Here is a 21,735-nt window from a genome sequence, read left to right on the forward strand (position 1 = left end):
GAAGCTTTATACAGCTCGGGACCAGGATACCTGAAAGACCGTCTTACCCCTTATATACCCAGTCGATCACTGCACTCTGCAGGTGAGGGCCTCCTGCAAATACCATGTTATCAGGAGGTTTGTTCTGCACAATATAGGAAACGGGCCTTTAGTGTGGCGGCACCTACCCTGTGGAATTCCCTCCCCTTAAATATTAGGCAGGTGCCATCTCTGCTATCTTTTCGGTGCCTTTTGAAGACTTTCCTCTTTCAACAGGCCATTTAAGTTGAGACCTGTCCTGGTCTGCGTCTGTGTTAGAATTGTTTTTAATATGTTTTCTTTAATAATATGTTTTTAACCCTTTTTTTAAAAAAAGATGTTTTTAAAGCTTTTTTAAAAATGTATTTAGTGTTGTTTTGTTTTAATGTATTTTGAGGTCTTTTTATGATGTTTTAAAGTGTTTTTAGCGTTTCTGTTTGCCGCCCTGGGCTCCTGCTGGGAGGAAGGGCGGCATATAAATCAAATAATAAATAAATAAATAAAATAAGTTGAACTCAACCTTTATTTACTATCCTGAAAGAGATTTCCCTATGAATCAGGGGATTCAGGCAAAACTTACACTTGGCGCTGCTTGGCTGCTCCAGAATAATACCTTTCAATTAAAGGACACTTGCAGAACTTGAATCAGTTTAAAGCAATTTATACCCTGTATAAGCTCAAATAATCCTGTATACATTTTACTTGGAAGCAAGTCATTCATTTTAATGAAAGAATATAGCTTGTTCTTTCATTAATGTTGTATTTTGCCTAAGGTTATCTGCAGTCCTTTTAATCCAAGTTGCTGGAAGTCTAGTGGTGCAATGGGAATCTATACGCTTACAAGCATTCATTACCGCATGTTGTGTAATAATCCTTCAATAATTTTACTATTTCATTTTCATGTTGGCAACATATGCTTCCTCTGGTAAGACAGCTATGTACATTCATTCTTGTTTAACTCTATTTTTCTCTCTTTCTCTTACTACCTTTCCTGCTGCCATCCCATGCATTCTTGTGCTTTCATCTCTCTCACCAAAGCCATGCCAAAGTCAATGGTCGTGTTTATCTAATAATAAATAGGTGGGTATTTTAATGTTTCCTTTCCTTTTCTAACAAATGTATGTCTTTTACTTGCTTGCTTCCATTTTCACTCTGAAAGAAAAAAATAAGGCTGTATATTATTCTCAAAGAAGACAATGCTATCCAAGTACACAAACATTCCAGCGAACAAGGCACTTATTGGTCAACACAGTGAAATTCTAACTTTGAGAGTTCACTTATTTTTAAAAGCTATGAGTACATTGATTCACTTTAAATGTCATCCAAGTTCAGTAAATGCCTTGGCAATTTTATTTGTACTTAGATATGTAAAACACAATTGACTGAGTAACCTAGTTGAGCAGCACACAGTTGTGTCTGTAGACACTTTTGCCTGTGTCGCCTCTATGGCATCAGAGCTGGTGCCAGATGTGAATGAGTCGTGGCAATGCCGCTGCTGATAGGCTCCTGACAAGCAACAAGCTAGCCCTGCCTGCTTCTATCTCCCCACCCCACCCTAGTGCTTTTTTAGAAGGATGCTGCTGCCACAAGCCACTCATTTCCTTTTCTCCATGCAGTGCATGGCTCCAGTGCATGATGGCCACCATCCATTGTTCCAAATGCAATACTTGATGTTGATGTCAAATCAGAGCTGAGCACTCTCTCAGGTCTTGTTCCAAAGTGCTGCAACTGGGGATGAGATGTGAGTGACTGGTGATGGCACCGTGGGAGCCCACAGTGTTGGGGTTTTCAGCAGTGTTATGCAGTAGCTCTGTTGTGGACAGAAGCAGGGATGGTAATGGGTCCTTCTGGGTTCTGGGTGGTGCCTGCTTGTAATTTGATATCATTTGAATAAGCAAAGCTCTAAGTGTACAGAGCTCAACTTCAGGCATAAGAGCTCCAATGCACACACATATAGTTTTCTTATCTGAATGGACTTCCTTGCTTGCTTCAGTTGAGGGTAAGTACATAAAGAGTTGCCCATTGCTAAATGAATATGCAACTCCATGTGCAACATGGGCACATAGGCTAATGGTGGAAATGTTACTGTTTATTAAAAGTAGCATTGCCCAGTGCTGAAAACTTGATATATTTTATGTAGGTCCATGCTGTGGATGCACTGAAAAATAATAATAATAATAATAATATACAAATTAGGGTTCTATCAGTGTAGAAATGTCTAATATTCTTCCTGGAATGTATGAACTAACGTATTGTATTTGTGGATAAAATAGTTTTATCTGGGGTTTTTTTTGTATAATTCTCCAAAAATAGATACCTTTGTAGGATATTGTTTTATTTATGCAAACAAATTCAAATTCAAAAGAAGCCAAAATAGATTATAAGAAAAATTAAATTTTAATAAGAATGCTCCCTTTTGCATAATTGTAGATGCTATACATTCCAAGTACAAATGTTATTTTTCTAAAAACATAATAGACACGCTACAAAATATAGGTCAACTTCAACTTATTTAGAATTATGGGAAATCAGAAAAAATCTATATCGTTAATTTTGATTATGTAAGAATTCCTTGCAAGTAAAGGCACTAAAAGTACATGTAAAAAGCAGTTTCCTATTAGTATTGAATGTGCAATAATATGGAAGTTTTTTAATATATGTATAATGAAGACTTCAAAACAATAGAATTGTGTATTCTGAATTTTTTAAAATCAGGAACATAGATTCACGTTGCTGTTTTTAAAAATAGATGCTCAAATCAAATCAAGAAGTCGACACATATCAGAGTACAAGGTTGACATGATCACTTGCTACCACAGGTTTCCAAGCACATTTCATAAGCTTGTAGCATACATCCAGCGTTGCTGAAGTTTGTGATCACTTTGGTTGCCATGACTATATTTGTTGCACTTTTTGACTGCCCTTTGTTGAACACACCACAGGGCAATTCCTGATACATAACCAGCAACAATCCCCTAACAATATTTATTTATTAGGAACCCTCCTAATTCAGCATGACAGAAAAGGCTACAATTGAAAAGAAAAATTGACAAACTCCCTCTCCTTTTGAGCAGAGGTATTTTTGTTCATATGGGATTCTTTGGATCTCAGCCTATATGTTTAATGTATGTCATTATGACAATGCTTCAGAGGTGGAAGAAAGAGAATCTTGGACTTACAAGGAAAATAAATCTAATTCTGAATAATTATTGTTAATATAGTACTTCAGGATAGTGTTTCATTTATCTAAAAATTATCAATATAAGTATAGAATATAATACCAAAAGGAGTTCATTAACCAGTTGTTTTTGTAAACAAGAAAATTATGTAATATATTGGTTCCAAGAGTACACTGAAGCAACAACACCATGATAAACATACGCTAGGAATGGCAAAGAATTGTGGAAAGTGGGAAGGGACCAGTTGTTTCAGTAACTCTCAGATTCCAAAATCGAACTGTTATGAACAGAACCCAGCCCCCTCTGAATTTCTACCAGGTTGTTTCCTATGCCAGTTTCTTTTCCTCCCCATTGCCTACTCTTTCACAAATTGAACAAAATCTGACACTAAGTTGCTGAACAAAAAGTGATGCTAAGGCTTTTAGGCTGTTTCTAAGTTGTTCCTGCAGATGTAAACTCTTAGAAGCCCCCCAAATTGAGCTAAGGGCTAGTCCTTCTAAGTGATCCTTCAGTCTGCACTGTGTGTACTTCTGAGCAGTGTAGTTCTTTATAAGCTTCATGCAGTTCCCAGACTTCCCATGGGCAATGGAGGGTTCAAGGATGCTCAGAAGCATTTACTGTAGGAGGGAGTCCTTGGTTTTTGCAAACTCCGTGGATGCTCTCCCTCCTTTCCATGACCCTACTCCGCAGCTTTTGAGTTTAAGAAAAGAGGTAGGAGGAAAAATAGCAAATGAGTGATGGTGAAGGAACTCTCATAGGATGGCTTTTTCCAAAATTCGGGGAGATTTAGGGGGAAATCCAGGATTTTCCTGAGAATTCTCAAGAAAGGCTTGGAAAGACCAAGCCCACTTTGAATTGACATGGATGGGCTTCACCTAGTGTTGTGCGAAAAAAATCTCATTTTTTAAAAGACAATGTTCATCAATTAATAAGAATAGTAATTGCATTCAAAAATTATCAGAGGGGAGGGAAGAAAGATTTGGTGCAATCCTCATGAATTGGGTCTAGGTTTCTTGCTTACCTTAATTTTGAGGTGGCCAAGGGATTATGTGAGTGGGCTTTCTTTCTATGACCCATCTCTCTAGTGGTTTGCATTCTGCAGTCTTCCCAGGTGCCTGTGCTTCCTAAAAAAAACCATGACATCCTCAACTGGGCTTTCTTGTGAGTGTGGAAGCTGGGCAGGCTGTCTACAGTGTTCCTAACAGCTATTCATTATTTTGTTAAATGGTGCGTTTAGTTCTAATGAAATCAGTGTAGGAAGATTTTTTTTAAAGGTAATCCTTAAAAACAAAATCAGCGAGTGCACCAATCCCTGGTGTTTGGTAGCCAGCCTTCCCGGCTTCCCGCACTTTAATTAAAGCTCAGGGGAAGACGTCATAAGGTAAATCTTCCCATGGTGCTTTTTCAGATCAGAAAGTGCGGGCAGCCAGGGAGGCTCCAGAGCACTGGTGAAGTGTTTAATGAAAAGAAAACCACACACGCCATTCTCGGCTACCTCACAAGGATAAGGTAAGCTCAATCCCACACCCACCAAAATCATAAAGAAATTTTAAAGCACTCTGTGAACGAGGCAAAAAATCAGAAGCTTCTTTCACAGGGGAAATCAGGGGGCAGGTTGTGGCCCAGCACTAGTTTCTCTTATCTAGCTCAGAGACTAGTCCTTTCCATACTGTAGGCAATAAGCAAGCTACGTAAAACAGTCTCTCAAAGGATTTGCATTTCAGTAAATTTATTTGTGTGTGAATAAACAGAAAATAAACACTGAAAACTGATTAAGATCTGTTTACCTTGCATTGCTGCATAAATATATTTCTTAATATAAAGACAACATTACTCTGCATTTAAATCAGAATGATGGCCACTTCATTTTACCCCAAGGAAAAGTCTGGTTTCTGTGGGCCAATATTCCTCTTATAATAGTGTAATAGATAGTCCTAGTGAAGTGTAAAAGGAATCAACACCCATATGAGGAACAGGTTATAGAGAATTTGACAGTATGTATGCTGCAGTGATTTCTAGGAAGCTTTAAGAGCCAGTGTGGTGTAGTGGTTAAGGTGTTGGACTACGACCTGGGAGACCAGGGTTCAAATCCCCACAATCTCGGCCTCAGAGGAAGGCAATGGCAAACCCCCTCTGAATACCACTTACCATGAAAACCCAATTAATAGGGTCTCCATAAGTTGGAATGGACTTGAAGGCAGTCCATTGATGATTGTCCCAGGTAGAGGATTCTATGTTTTATAATGCACATTTTTCATTCTGAATTCAGTGGTAGTGATCCAATAATGCATATATTAAAATGTAAATGTACTGCCTTCAAGTCGATTCCGTCTTATGGCGACCCTGTGAATAGGGTTTTCATGAGGCTGAGAGGCAGTAACTGGCCCAAGGTCTCCCAGTGAGCTTCATGGCTATGTGGGGATTTGAACCCTGGTCTCCCAGGTCATAGTCCAACACCTTAACCACTACACCACAGAGAATCATAGAGTTGGAAGGGGCCTATAAGGGTATTGAGCCCAACTCCCCTGCTTAGTGCAGGAATCCAACTTAAAGCATACCTGATGGCTGTCCAGCTGCCTCTTGAATGCCTCCAGTGTTAGAGAGCTCACTACCACCCTAGGTAATTGGTTCCATTGTTGTACCGCTCTACCAGTTAGGAATTTTTTCCTGATGTTTGGCCAAAATCTGGCTTCCTGTAACTTGAGCCTGTTTTTGCATTTCCTGCACTCTGGGACAATCAAGAAGAGCTCCTGGCCCTCCTCTGTGTGGCAACCTTTCAAGTACTTGAAGAGTGCTATCTCCCATCAGTCTTCTCAATGCTAAACATGCCCAGTTCTTTCAGTCTCTCCTCATAGGGCTTTGTTTCCAGTCCCCTGATTATCCTTGTTGCTCTCCTTTGCACCTGTTACACTATTTTCCTACAATAGCTCTCGAACCATGAACCACTCACCAGAGTTTAAAAATCATTTTGCAGTGTGATAAAGGGAAAAGCAAGGAGGAATTAATTGAGGAAAGTGTGTAATCTTGGCAAGGAAGCAGGTCAGGAAGGGGTTTAGATGACAGCAGAAGACTGACAGGAAAGGACCTTGTAGCTACTCAAAGATCACATGTCAGAAAGCAACAGTGGTCAGATGCAGGTTCTTCAGGACGTGGACAGATTTGAGGGAAGGGCCAACTTGTTCTGGCAAGGGCTGGATGCAGACTGAGCTCTACATATCGTGACGATCCTTCCAGTCTCAACTCCCTTGCTGGGGAATAAACATCCTTAATGGAAGAGGCCTTTGGCTTGGAGCCTAGCACTCTATAGCTTCTCCATCACTTCTTGCAAAGAGTGTTGGTGGTGCTGGATTGATCATATGAGGCCTTTAGGGACAAGGGTGCTGCTTCCTCAGTGTGCTGCAGGTCCTAGTTCATAAGTTTGGGAGAACAAATTTTGATGGTCCCTGGTTGCTAGAGCCTTGCTCAGTGTTGGGGTCCAGATTTAGTGTTTCTGTGAGTGGTCATAAATCCTGATGAGAACTTGTGATTAGCATTTGCATAATACCTCTTGGTAGATCAGTGCCTCTGCTTTTGCTTAGGATTTACAACATACCTTTTTTGGCGTTATTTCTATATAGAGCTGTTACCCCTGAAATTAAGATATTTGCATAATGGCAGTTTAAATAGGCAGCATAACAATAATACTGTTTCCCACAATCCTGATCGCATGTAAAAGTAAGTGGCACAGGAATCAATAAGATTTGTATAATATGCTTAGGATCAAGATGTAACCTTCATAATTTTCACAGTGCCAAAATTTGGAATTAGAAAAATTTTGAAAGGAATTCACCAAGCCATTATAGACATTCATAAGGTTCTGGTGCAGCTCATAATAGGCTTCCAATAGCACCCACACTCCCTTCCTTCAGACTTCCTCTTTATTACTGATCCTGCCATTCCCAAAATTTACCTTACAAAAAGGGAGGTGCAATGGCAAGAAAGGCGTGCAGCAGCAACAGATGGCTCATCTTTAAGAACTGAAGACTCATGCAAAGTTTTACTTATGAGAAAGCTGAGCATTGGTGTTTCCAGTATATTTCTTCTCGGTTCTTTTGAGCCAGGACCCTTTGGGGCTCCATTTCCCAAACTCTCTGGGGCACAATGCACACCATGAACAACCATCCAGGCCTTAAAGATAAGGACTTTGCTGCTGCTGAAATCTGCTATGCCTCACTTAGTAAGGCTGACCTGTACCCCAAAGGTACAAACAAACAAAGAAGTCTTTTGAGGGAGTTTTTCACCACCTATGAGTTATCAGAGAAAGCTTGGTAACGACAGGCAAGCTTGGAAGGTGAAGTCACCCATCATTATTTTAGAGTAGTAACCATAATCACGTTGAGGCATATTTAGCAATTTCTCTTGGAAATCATTGTCACAGATTTTTTGCCATAAAAATTCTTTTTATGAAGATAGTTGCTAAAATTGTGCATATGTTGTATGATCTTACATACTTTGACAACTTGCATGTAGTTCATCATTGGACATAAATTTAATGTCATGTTTCTATAACAATGTCTTGATTTAAGCCTTACAAGTTCATTATTTGAAAGATGCTTTGTATTTATTTCTGGCTGTATTGGAAATTTAGAGTGTATTGTTCATGTTTTTATTAGTATTTTAAGTACATTGGATAAAATAATGAAGTGCTTGTGAAATTCAGAACCATAAAAGTTGTGTTTGGAATAAGTAAATAAAATGCAACAACATGCTAACGTGTAAAAATGAAAGACAGTAGCTTGATTTTAAAAATAGATTATTTAATCAATGTTTGTTAATGTCAATATTTTTCAATTCATTACCCAACAGTTTGCCTCATCCTGTGTGTACTACTACCCATTGTTATTACTCTGAGCACTCCTAGTCCATTTAAGTATTTGGGGCACTGAGCTGTCCACTAAGTCGAATTTGGACCACAGAGTAAAACATCAAGGAATGACTCTGTGTTAGAGCTGAAAGAAATTCCTAACTTTCTTTTAGAGAGAGGAACTAATAGTGCAATGTCATGGAATATTCTCAAATTAAGGTTTGGATTAGAGATTGATAGGTTGTCATCTGTATGACAATTCTACTAATTACTAACATAAAAGTATAATACTTTCCTGAATGCAACCTCTTTAATAGTATTAACAGAATTTTGAATTGAATAAACAGAATTGCGTACCTGCAATTGGAAAAATATGCTGATAAACCTAACAAATTGGCTTTTGCTTTTTTAAAAAATGAAAATATATTCAGAGTAAGAAGGTGTAAATTATTTGAAATAATTCACTTGCATAATGTAAGAATGATTAATAAGTTTTTTTGGAATTGTAGTATACACGTTCCATTTTAATAGAAGCACTCTTTTAATGCCAGGATGGCATGCTCCTGGCATCTGAAGGCCTGCTCAGATGGATTAAGAGAATGCTAGTGAGTTATATAGCATGATGTCTTATATCTGTTCTTCTTCTGTAACTCCTCTGTTCTCATTTCCTTTTTTTCTTTGTTTCAATTACTTTGAGCAGCATCAAGAAAAAATTACCAATCCGCCAAAATGAGTAAGTCCCCATGTGAAGTCATGAAATGCTTGCTGTTAAAACATGTCATTTCATGCTTCTACATCTTAAACTTTGACCATTTTTTCCTCTCTGGGGGAAATGTCAAGTTTAGGTGGCAATATCACTGATTACTAACGCAAATAACTAGAATCAAAGTGACAAATAATTGCTTCTGTAGTGAGATACCATGTGGAGTTTCTGTTTTCTAAACACTGTTTGACCCATTTATTCATGCACTCCTTGTTTTTTTTACTATATGAATTTAGAAGATTTTTTGTGGTATTGCAACTGATTAGTTTGTTTACATGCCTATTTTGTCTACCAATAGGCTCGTTCATCAAGATGGAAGCCTGCCTGATATCACAATGATAAATTTAAATGCCAATATTGAGAAGGAGAAGGGAAATGTTTTACAAGAGCAGGAAAATGTTTTACAAGAGCAAGAAAAAGACGAGCAGGAAAAAATGTTCCAAGAACCAGAACAATGCACGATGGAAAGGAGAGAGATAAGAGATAAGGAAGAAGGGAACGAAAATGAAGAGGAGGAAGTTGAAGAAAATGAAGATGAGGAGGATGAATCTGAGACAGAAGAAATATCAGGTAGCCTCTGGGGAGTTTCTTACCCTTGTCTATTTTGTTTTACTATTCATTAAAGGTGATTCATCTAGGATAAGTGCATTCATTCCCTCTATTGCTTATTTAGGTATTCCTATTCTCACATAGGTGTAGACAAAACAGCACCATCCATGTACAAGTGGGAGGAATCAAGTGGGAGGTTAACCCTGAGGTTTTCAGATGCTCAAGAAGTCTATAGAAAAAAACTAAAGAAAGGGAAAGAAAAAACCACAAAAGAGCCCTCTAAGGACTCAAAGAATACCCCAAAATGGTTAAGGTGTGTACTTCCAAACCAGCCAGAAAGCTAAACTTTGGCCCAAGATATTTTGCTATAGGGAAAGTGGTTTCCTCAGTCCCGCTTTTTATAAATACAGGTTTAGATATTGGTGCTTCTTTAATTTTTATATTTTAGGGTCTATGGAACTCCCTGCCACAGTAACTCAGAATTCCTCAGTATGACCCTTATACAATTAGGAATAAATGTGTTTAGATGTAAAAATGACACTTTGGGGATCTAGGAATGACTTCAAATGAATCTCAGTCACATTTGCCCTTAACAAAAATAAACCACTTAGCTGGTTTGAATTTTATTTTGAGAATAGAATGTTGAATTTGAAAAACTATTACCACCCTTAATATTTCTAAGTGAAAATAAAAGTAGCTCTGATCACAAAAACGAAAATACGTTTCATTATGTTTGACTTGTCTTTGCAGATTTAAGAAACAAATGGCATTTGGTAATTGATCGCCTCACCGTACTTTTCTTGAAATTTCTTGAATGCTTTCATAAGCTGCAAGTTTTTGTGTGGTGGCTTTTGGAACTACACATTATCAAAATTGTTTCATCATATATTATCTGGGTCACAGTAAAAGAGGCAAGTAAATAATAGATGTCCCTGTCAGTTTCTCTTTCAATATCAGTGTTAGAATGCAGTGAAAGATAGATGATCTGCTAACTTTCATATATGAATCTGAGGGGTTGAATGGATCATTTGGCAGTTGAAGTTTCCACTTGATTCCGTTTTAAATTAGCTGTCACTGTGAAGTAAACAAAGGAAGATCTGGAACTAAAATATGGTGACGTACAACAGTTTGAAAATGTGATGCTTGAGATTTTGAATTTGAAACAATGATGTTTTGAATTTCTTAAATATTTATTTGTTTGTTTATTAAATGTGTATTCCTCCTTTAAGCCAAAGGATGTGAAATACTAGACTTGTCCATAAAAGGTGCACCTAAAACTTTATTGAGACGTCAAAATGTAAATTTCAAATTATGTATTTTGCATTGCAAAATTTAAACATAATTGTAAGTTGCTTGGAGACCTTCAGGTATCAAGCAACTAATAAATCTTAATAATAATAATATAGTAGATTTGATATTTTGAAGTATTGCAGGCATATTGAAATTCAATTTGTTTCATCTCTACTAGATTCAGTGAACCAAAGTGCTTTATTGCTTTAATATTCTATTGCAGAAATCCACTCCTTCTCCATCCTCTTTGCTAAACTTTGTTTCATGCTCTTGTCATGTCCACATTTTGACTTCTTCAACTTTCCTTTCCCTTGCCTTCCTTTCTTACATCTTAGCAATGTTCACCTTTATCCAAAACTCCACTGCTTAAACATTTACTCCTCATATTACTTAGAATATTCCCTTCAGCATCCAGCATGTTGCTTGCCCTTACTTTGAAAGCTGTCCACACCCTTTCCTATGTTGATCTTCACACCGCTGTTTCCTATTAATCCCGTTTATATTCCTCCTTTCTTCAAGACTACCAGCTGATCAACTGTCCTGCTCTCTTAAACATTTCAACCCACTACTCTATTGTGCTTTGAATTCCTTGTCAGAATACAGTTTACCATGAGGCAACATAATAAAAGCCCCCAAAATGTTGTGAAGTTATTATTATATTATATTATATTTATTTGATTTCTTAATTGCTGGTTATTGGAAGGTCTCACTTCCTCATTTCGTACTTCCAGGTTTCTCTCCTTAACTATGTGTTTTTGATTGCCTGGGCTTTTGCTCTGCCATATTCTCAGCTCCGCCCATTGGCATCCAGTATCTGCACTGTGTGGACCTGTGTGATTATCATCTGCAAAATGTTGTACCAGCTCGGATCTATTAATCCTGAAATGTTTTCTGTCAACTGCACAATGGTGAGTAAGTAACTAGCTAATATAAAAAAGTAAAACAGTTATTTTAAATGAGTAATTTTGGGATCAGTGAGTATGAGTCATGATGAATAGCAATAGGCCCTCTCTCATGTTGAATTGGCTTAGAAATTTGTCAAGCTGTTTCCCTCCAAATCAAGACATATATCAGCTAATTTCTGAATCAAGCACATATCCTGCCAAGCATTCAATCCATTTGCTATATGTATATTTGATGGCATTGATGCTTCCTGCAGCCAGGAGAAGCCCCAGTGGAATCCCTCCTGGCTGTGGGAACAGTAGTGTAGTGACAAATTCAGAAGTGCAAGGTCCCTTGATGATAGTCACAGCCACAACCCCTACCTCCCCCTGTTTTTGCAGCTGGGTTGAGAATTAGATCCCTTGTTAATGCCTTCTCCCACAACAACAGACATCACTAGGAGCCAATAAGCATGAAAGGGGGGCAGTGTTCGCTACTGAGAAGAGTCTTCTCAGTGCCTGACTCAACTCCTTTCACTCTGATTGGCTGCAATCAGCAAAACAGGACAAGGAAGCATGTTAGAAGATTCTTCTCAGTGGCTAACACACTCCCCTTTCACACTGATTGGCTCATAGGATGTTGGAGACATAGGGACCCTGCTGGGACCCTGCTCCCAAAAAAGTAAGGCATCTAAGACCCCCTGAGGCCCTGGACAACTACACCCCTGGCGTGACTTTTTAGTCCTACAGGCCAAAGTTTTCCCACCTCTGTATTAGGTTATTCTAAACTGAAAACATCACTGGCAAATGCCTGTCCAGATTCTTCAACATCATGAGTGGGGTGTTTCCAGTTACCCCACCCCCTGCCTTTGGAAGCCTTTTAAGAAGCTGACAACAGCTGGTATAGCACAGTGGGGAGAGCCTGGCTGGGAGTCCAGAGTCTGTGAGTTCAAATCCCCGCTTGTGTCTCCTGACTGTAAAGGACCAGCTAAAGTGAGTGGCTCAGGGGTTACATGCCCTGCCACTTGTACAGCCATGGGCAAGCTGCATAGTTCCAAGGAGGCCAGTTGCCCCCCAGCTGGCAGTTGCGGACAAAGAAGGGGCTGGCTTGTGCAGCTGTGACAAGCTGAGCAGGTCCTAGCCAGCTGGGGAGGACTAGCCTCAGAAGGAGGCAATGGTAAACCCCCTCTGAATACCACTTACCATGAAATCCCTATTCATAGGGTCGCCATAAGTCGGGATCGACTTGAAGGCAGTCCATTTCCATTTTAAGAAGCTGACAGTTGTACTGAAGTTTATAGTATTGAAAATGGTTGTGTTTTTTGCTGTGATATTTGCTGTTATGTTACTGTTTTATTATTTTGTTATTATGAGATTGTTATTGTAATTGCTATTCACTTTCTTGTAAGTTGTCTTATGCATAATTTTTTTGTGGCAAGGTGGCATACAAATAAGATGATGATGATTCTTTGATAGCCTACAAGTAGTTGGGGCAGGAGATGGCCAAATAATGAGCTAGTTTTACCCAGCACTAGGAAGATGGGGTTTTTTTTCAATGTTGTAGAGTGAGAAGCAACACAGATTTGCAACAGATTGAACATGGGGGCAAAGTAGAGGGAGGATCAAAGATAAAGCCATGACTTCATGGTTGGCTGAGTGGATGTTGATGCTCTCAATGAATACAAAGAATAAAGAAGGAGAGGAAAGCATCAGAGGAAGTTAAGTAATTCAGTCTGACACATTGATAAGATAAGATGATGAGAAATGTTTGTGTGTTATGTGTCTTCAAGTTGATTACGACTTATGGTGACCCAATAAATCAGCAACCTCCAATAGTATCTGTTGTAAACCACCCTGTTGAGGTCTGTGGTTTCCGTTATGAAATATGTGGTTTCCTTTATGAAGTATGAAATATCAGGCAGGAAACTGAAGATGCTTGTATGGAAGGAAAAATGCTATGGGAGAAATAGGTAAATTGCATACAAGAGTTTGGAACTGAAGGATAGTAGTAAGTTCAGGCAGTACTTGGAGGGACAGGGTGGGTCAAGGGACGATTTTATGAAAAAGGAGGGGATGGATTGTGACATACATTAATGGATAAGGCAGAAGCCAGAGGATACAGAAGCTTTGTCCACAAAGCTATATGAGTTTCTTTACCATAAAGATTGTCATTTGCATAATGGTAATTCCCCTCCTTTACTCTTCCTGTGCATCCCCCATGCCCTCCCAAAATCAGTTCCAGAGTGTTGGGGGGGAAACCCAGAACAGGTTTCGGCGGGAGAGGAAGGTCCACTGCTCAGCCCGAAGTCCTTGTGCTAATGGAACTATTTTGTTGGATACCACACATTGTCTGCCTCTTTTCAATTCTAGCTATTAGTAAAGGTCTTAAAGGGAATTTATAAAGTCAGTGATGAAGGCCTGTGCAGGTGCCTGGGTTGTTTAGCTAATGATATAGTCCTAGCTCTGTTTAATCAATGCATTCCCCTTGAAAAAATTAAACTGAAATTTATCTGTCTTTTTTATTATTTTAGCCTAACACAATTGAGAAGCTAGAAGACATGAATGAATCACTTCTTTACAAAAAAGCCATTGATCCGACTGAGTGGGTTGGATTAAGAAAGTCTAGTCCTCTTCTTGTATATTTGAGGGTAATTATCAGTTATTCTCTGTTGAAATTATTCTTTTATCAGACAGTACAGTCCATGAGGTATAAATATTTTTAGGGGGCGTATTGCAAGATGCAGTGTGCTTGATTTTAAAATAATATTGATTCTAACATAGTTTCCTTCTCTTGTAGAATAACCTGCTGATGTTGGCGATTCTGGCCTTTGAAGTAACTATTTACCGGCATCAGGAGTACTACAGATGTCGAAACAATCTCACAGCACCTGAGACAAAAACAATTTTTCATGATATTACCAGATTACACTTGGATGATGGAGTACCTAGTTGTCTTAAATACTTCATAAACTACTTCTTCTATAAGTTTGGTTTGGAGGTAAATTCAGTGCCAGTATGGTTAAAACAGGACTTCAACTTGATCTTATTTATGTATTTTAGGAATTTATACCCTGCTCTGCAAAATACTTACTTGGGTATTTAAAAAAATTATACTGTTCAATTCTCAGGGTGGCTATCAAAATGTCAAAACACATTAAAATATACAGAATTTACATTCTCTTGGATAGTCCAAGATACATATATTTCTTCACTTTTAGAAACTCCATGTAACGCTTTGCTTACTAGCATGTAACAGTTGATAGGTTTTCTCTCAATAAATATGCCACACTTAATTTACCTTTCTATCAATAGTGATAGAAGGGATAGCCAACATGGTGCCCTCTCGATGTTGCTGGACTATAACTCTCATCATACTTGACCACTAGCCATGCTGGCTAGGACTGTTGGGAGATGTTGTCCAACAACATCTGGCACCACACTGGCCATTTCTGGATTAATTCAATATATCATTGGAAAAACTTATTTTCCAAGGATTTCAATTTTATTTGGTTTATTTTGTATAGCTGAATTTGTTTTATGCTGCTCCTATTGATTTTATTGGTTTTAGTATATTATTGTAAGTTCTTATATATTTGTCTTGTTATCGCAGAGCTGTTTCCTCTTGTCAGTTAATGTAATTGGTCAACGAATGGATTTCTATGCCATGATTCATGCCTTTGCGTTAATTGCTGTTCTGTATCGACGCAGAAGAAAAGCCATTGCAGAGATCTGGCCAAAGTACTGCTGTTTTTTATCATGCATCATTACATTCCAGTACTTTATTTGTATTGGCATCCCACCTGCTCCTTGCATAGGTAAGGATATATCTTGTCTTCTGCTGATTGTGATTTTTATTTTTACAGTAACCACTGAAAAACTGACAGGGCCCAGAATAGAGATGATATAAGTGATATGAAGAGCTTCCTGTAATTGTTCTTGCTTCTACCTTCATAGATTATCCATGGAGAAGTCCTAATGCCAACTTCAACTCTAATATCATCAAATGGCTATACTTTCCAGATTTTATTAAAAAACCAAATCCAGTCTTTCTTGTCTGTAAGTATTTTACTGCATTCCTAATACTGGTTTGCCCCCTTGTCTCATTCCTTGTAGTACATTTTAAATTAATATTCTGAAGCACTTTGGCATATGCAGATGAGTAACAATATCCTATTGCTAAACTTAGTCTGCAATTTCCAAGTCCCTCAAATAGACTCTGAATATGAGCCAATTCTTTGAGAAACACATCTGTTCATTTCCAGATCATTCCAGGGGTGGTAATGTGCACCAACCTCTAATATTCAGGCACTGCATATGAACTCTTAAGTACAGTACCGTCCCTCTTCCCACCACACACCATGTTTCAAACCCTGAGATTGGAGAAACCTTTTGCTGGGAGTCCTGTCAAAGAGCTTGTGGGGGGGGAAATCAGTTGAGTTATCAACACTGAACAGATAACAGCTCAGCCTACATAGTTTTACATGGCTCATGTGTGTTTAATGTTTTTCCTAGCTCTTTATGTATGTGTTCTTATGTGCATGTGTGTGCTGCTACTGCAGCTGCTCTGCTATTTTATTAGTTTGTAGTTTGCTTGTTTTCAGTTTTAATATTTTTAATATTTTTAAATTAATAATGCTATAGTTTTATATATGCTAACTTGATTACATATGAAGAAAGATGTTTCCAAACGTTATAAAAATAAATACAAAAAAGAGTAGATACACAGATGATTGTCAGTAAAATGTCGTATCACATATATCTAACCAAAGTTAGTGGTTTGCATTTTAATTTGAATGTCTTCTTCCTGCCAGATGATTTCATGTTGCTGCTATGGGCATCCTTACAAAGGCAAACATTTGAAGATGAGAACAAGGCTGCTGTACGTATCATGGCTGGAGACAATGTGGAGATCTGCATGAACCTTGATGCAGCATCATTTAGCCAACACAATCCTGTTCCTGATTTTATCCATTGCCGGTAAGAGCTGGGTCTTGAATATTTCTAAAAGCCATATATCTTTCTAAAGATCTGCCTCATTTATCCTCTTCCCAGACATTTAGACAACAGGTGTTCTTTTTTCCTGTGCATGGAAAAGCTGATCTCAGGTGGGTAGCTAGCTCCACCTAGTGGTTGAAGGCAGAAGACTGCTACAGAGTTCCTGCTCTGCGCAGCACGTTATTTCAGTTTCTCTTCTGCCTTCCCCCAAGAACCGTTGATCTAGCTCCTCTCTGCATTCAGGCCTGTATAGTTTGGTGTTTTTTTCCTATTGTGTGTCTGTACCTTTTCCTTCCTTTACTGTTTTCCTACATGTGTCTTGTTTAAAACAAAAAAAGGGGGTGTCATTTTACATTTCTCCTCCCCCCCAAGACTTCATGGTGGCGTTGAGCTGACCACAAAGCAGCCGCCCCACCACTTCGGCTGCGAGACCACTGTCTTCTTCGTTGGACTCTACCCCCCCCAGCCTTGTTTCTCAGGCGCGTGAGCAGGGACACCTCTTGCAGCGTGCTCCCCAGGACACCGAGTGCCTGTCACCCCCTCCTCCATCCTCTCACCCACGGAAGGCCTCAGCGGGATGCTACAGCTGCGGGGGAAGCATATTCAGCCCCCCCTCACAGCTCGTCAGCACCTGGCCCGGCTATTATCACAACCCTTAGCCCCTATAAGACCCACAGAGTGGTTTGCGCCCATGAAGAAGACAACACCCAAATCGGACCACCCACCAAAGAAACCTAAGTCACTTCAGCCTCACACTACAATGAAAGTCGTGCATCCGCCATTATCCAACCAGGCCCTAGGGCCTTTAGGTTCTATTGAATCCCAGGCAGAGGTAGCCATAGCCCGCCCCTCTTCCAGCAGGCACAAGGTGGCTGAGGCATGTACTGTCGTGGGCAGGGTGGCTCCACAATGACTGGCACCTAAGAGAAGTAGGGGAACCAGTCACGACAGGCAACGGCCTGGTGATGCACAGGGGGCTGCACCAACAGAGGCTCATAGCAACATGTGCAGGTCACAGAGGGACCTGGAATCCCTGTCTGAGGAGGAAGGCACCCAATTCCAGCCCACCCTGGAGGTGATTTTTTTTTTTTACATCTTCTTTTCTTGAGGAGTTTGAAGGCTTCCTCTAGACAGCTATGTCTCACCAAGTGTTACAGGAGAAGAGGGGTGAAGCATCCTTCATTTCACCCTCTTCATGTCAGAAACTCCAAGTTCAGAGGGTGGTGCACAACCCACACTGTTCTCATGCTCAACCTCTACAGTTTCTGCTATCACCACACATGCTACAACAATTAAAGGAACAGCTGAGAGATTATCTCCTAATGGATCTAGCCCCAGGTGTTTCCACATCAGTGGCTGAGGCTCAACAGCAAACACAAGACACACCAGCCACAGCACCCACTCCGCCACCTTCAAGAGCGCAAGTGGTGCAGGGCCTCACTACACTACACTCTTCTTCAAACACGCCCCAACCACCGGGCAGGGCATCACTGGACCCTTATGCCACCTCACAGGGCAGGTATCCTCAACTTCAGGAGGAGGCAACAGTGGACCCAGACAATGAGCTGATTGTCCTCGATGAGGAAGAATGGAGTGGAGATTCAAAGTCAGAGGAAGTAGTGAGCAATAGGATTTTCCAGGAGGCTCATTTCCTTCCACTCCTGTGCAAGGCAATGGCAGCTGTGAACCTAAATTTCCGGAAGATCCTCCAGTTCCCTCAGCATCTAGAATTTCAGCTGTGTGTCCAGACCCGAAACCCAAGTCTAGGGTACTAAAACTTCCATCACTGTTGCCAAAAGGGATCAAGTCCAAATTTGCTGCCCCGCTGCAGTTCAAGAAATTGGTTGCAACTGCTAACAAATACTATACGTTGGAACAACACATCATGGACCAGCTCAAGGTTCCTCTGGTTGACGCCCCCATAGTCAATTTACTAAATCCATCCTTTAACCCAAAAGACTCGGATGCCCACCTCAAGGATCCATCAGAGCGCAAGCTGGATCTAGGCCTTAGGAGGATTCATGAGGCCAGTGCGCTCTCCATTAGAGCAGCAGCAGCCTCCTTGGTCTTCGCTAAAGCATCCCTGCTGTGGCTAGAGGACCTATTGGACGGTCTGCAGCAGGATCCGGCTCAAATCCGGAAGTCTTTTCTGAAAATCTCGAGAGCAGTTTATGGCAGATGCATCCATGGACGCCATGCAGTTTTCGGCAAGGTCATTAGCAGCAAGTGTTTTCACTCAAAGGACTGTATGGTTACACCATTGGGAGGCTGATATTGCAGCATTGGGAGGCTGATATTGCAGCCCGCTCTAATCTCGCATCTGAGCCCTATGTGGGTGGAAAACTATTTGGCGACGACATCCTGGAGCTGAAAGGGCAAGAGTTCTATTGATAGTTCCTTTGTGGCCAAGGAGACCCTGGTTCCTGGAACTCGCCGATCTGTCAATCGATCCTCCATGGCAAATTCCGCTCAGGGAAGACCTATTGTCACAGGGACAGCTTCTTCACCCAGACCCGGGACGGCTGGCGCTTCATGTCTGGAGATTGAGAGGAAATGCCTCTTAAAACGAGGCATTCCAGCTCAAGTGGTGGAAACTATGATGGCCTCAAGACGCCCTTCCACAATTAGAATATATGAGACTACATGGAAGGCCTTCTCGACATGGTCACAAAAGAAGGATTTAATTCCAAGGAAAGCAGGCATAAACGACATTCTCTGCTTCCTACAGGATGGCTTGTGCTTGGGTCATAGGCCAAACACTCTCAGACGCCAGGCTTCAGCCCTTTCAGTGGTTCTGTCTACATCTCCGGAAAAACCGCTGGGATCTCATCCATTATTCAGGCATTTTCTATGTGGGGCAATGGCATTGGCACCTCCTACAATCCATCGTTACCCAACTTGGGATCAACACAAGGTGCTAACGACCCTACAAAAGCCCCCTTTTGAAGCCCTAAGTCAAATTTCCCTACGTCTCCTATCCTTTAAGGTCTTTTCCTTGTGGCCGTTACTTTGGCCCAGAGAGTGTCTGAGCTGAATGCTCTGTCTGTTGACAAGAATTTCTGTGTGTTTCATAAGGAGAGAGTAGTCCTACGCACCGTCCCTTCTTTTCATCCTAAAGTACTGTCTACCTTCTACTGTCAGCAAGAGCTGGTACTTCCTTCTTTTTGTCCTAATCCCATTCACCATACAGAGAAAGCATGGCATTCACTGGATGTGCGAAGAGCCCTGAAAGTGTATATCTCTAAAACAAAACATCTCCATCAGACAGATAGTTTGTCTCCTTCCACCCAGCGTCTTTAGGGAAGAAAGTGTCTTTGTCCACACTCTCTAGGTGGATCAAGGCATGTATCACACTGTCCTATGCCTCTCTAAAGTTAGCCCGGCCAGCCAGGATAGTGGCCCACTCAACTAGGGCCACATCGGCAGCATTCTCATTCCACGCATCTATCACAAAGGTAGAGCAGCTACATGGGCCGCACCTAATACGTTTATTAAACACTATAAGATTAACACATATGCATCAGCAGAGGCAGCTTTTGGGAGGAGAGTGCTACAGCACGTTCTCCCAGGTCAGTAGTGTAATCAGGTCAGTGATGTTCCCACCCTACATGGGTCAGCTTTAGTATGCCCCACCTGAGATCAGCTTTTCTATGCACAGGAAAAAAGGCATTTGGTCTTACCGTAAAACGGTTTTCTCTGTGCATGTCAAAAGCTGATCTCAGGGCCACTCCCTAGGAGAGCTGGGTTGCCATCACTGTCTTTTTCATTTTAGGTCTACAGCAGTGAGCATATGAGTGCTGTTGTCTCCTGTTTCGTGTTGATAGTTCCTATTATTTCTCTTTGTTCTTTCCTCCTCTTGGTTGGCTTGTTATCAAAAACTGAAATAAGGAGCTGCGCAGAGCAGGAAGTCCTTGTAAAAAAACCCCAAAAACCTCTTTAGCACTCTTCTGCCTTCAACCACTAGGTGGAGCTAGCTACCCACCTGAGATCAGCTTTTGACATGCACAGAGAAAACCATTTTATGGTAAGACCAAATGTCTTTTCTGTTTGTGGCTTCTGAGTTCATTGTGAGTCAGAATTGCACAGCAACATTGGAGGGCTCAGACCCATAAGATGTTTTCTCATATTACCGCCCAGTATAAGAAGTTGGTTTATGTTGCCGCAGCATGTAAATCAGCATAAGCATCACAAAATTTACAATATACATTAGTTGTGCTGAAGCAATCAAAGTACTGAAAGTAGATCACACACTGTTGCACTACATCTTGAAGGAGAAACAAAATATTAAGAAGTTTAACCTAGCAGTAGGATGTTGTTATTGGGTGCTTTCACACTGCACTTTATTCCGTTATTCTGACGATTTATTTCCTGTTAATTTGTGCATAAAATTTGAGCTTTCACACGACATAACGGGTAGCTCCGGAATTCTGGTGGAATGTTGTGGAAGTTTAGTGCTAAATGATACCTGAAAAATTCCGATAGCAGGCTGGGAACCTGGAAGATTGCAGGAGTTTTGCGCTACTGCCGCTGCTCACATGACAGCCATCCCAGCATGCAGTGCATTCCCGCCCTTTCCAACTGCCACCGCCGCACCTCCCAGCCGATCCCAGCTGCTCCTGGAGAGCAGCCTATGCTGCTGCTGCTTAACCAGAGCCTATGCTGCTGCGCTGCTGCGCCTCTCAGCTGATCGCGATCACGATCACGCCTCCTTCAAACCCCCCCCCACGCACCGAAAGAACAGGCCTCAAACCGGTAGGTGAAGACCAGTGTGAAAGACTGTTGCACAAAATTCCAGTATAACAGGTACTGCAGTGTGAAAGGGATTTTTGAAATCCGGAACGAAGCACTACCTTTTTAATTCATTAAACTAGCGCTATTAGCCCCATGTGTGAAAGCAGCAATTGTTATTGTTGTTGTTATTATTTATTCCATTTATCAGTCAGTTTATACAAAGCAAGTGTTTCAAGTGACTAGACAAGAATAAAATACACTGCATAAAAACAATTTTAAGCCAGAAATATTTTTAAAAAGAACAATGCAAAATACATAAAATACCCATTATTATTAGTTGGAGATTTTTTCTTTATTATTTGGAGATATAGTTTACATATATACAGAGAGAGGGAGAGAGAAGACAAGGCTGTTGTAAGGGATTGTTTGCATTTTGACTTTATTGTTCTATAAATAAAAATATGTAATGTATAGTGCATATGATCT

The 21,735-nt window shown here is 40.5% G+C and overlaps 1 protein-coding gene across 6 annotated transcripts in view; it reads left to right on the forward strand.

Annotated features, from left to right (window-relative positions):
* Nucleotides 1-21,735, forward strand: part of PIEZO2 (piezo type mechanosensitive ion channel component 2) — a 417,861-nt gene that overhangs the window by 305,429 nt on the left and 90,697 nt on the right. For all 6 annotated transcript variants that reach the window (XM_061595221.1, XM_061595247.1, XM_061595237.1 and 3 more), the window contains 8 exons: nt 9,102-9,373; nt 10,103-10,263; nt 11,374-11,550; nt 14,055-14,171; nt 14,321-14,521; nt 15,134-15,338; nt 15,478-15,579; nt 16,335-16,500. In XM_061595221.1, the coding sequence (XP_061451205.1) occupies nt 9,102-9,373; nt 10,103-10,263; nt 11,374-11,550; nt 14,055-14,171; nt 14,321-14,521; nt 15,134-15,338; nt 15,478-15,579; nt 16,335-16,500 (1,401 nt within the window). The remainder of the gene's footprint in view (nt 1-9,101; nt 9,374-10,102; nt 10,264-11,373; nt 11,551-14,054; nt 14,172-14,320; nt 14,522-15,133; nt 15,339-15,477; nt 15,580-16,334; nt 16,501-21,735) is intronic.

The sequence above is a fragment of the Rhineura floridana genome, chromosome 1 (genome assembly GCF_030035675.1).
Source record: "Rhineura floridana isolate rRhiFlo1 chromosome 1, rRhiFlo1.hap2, whole genome shotgun sequence".
Lineage (NCBI taxonomy): Eukaryota > Metazoa > Chordata > Lepidosauria > Squamata > Rhineuridae > Rhineura > Rhineura floridana.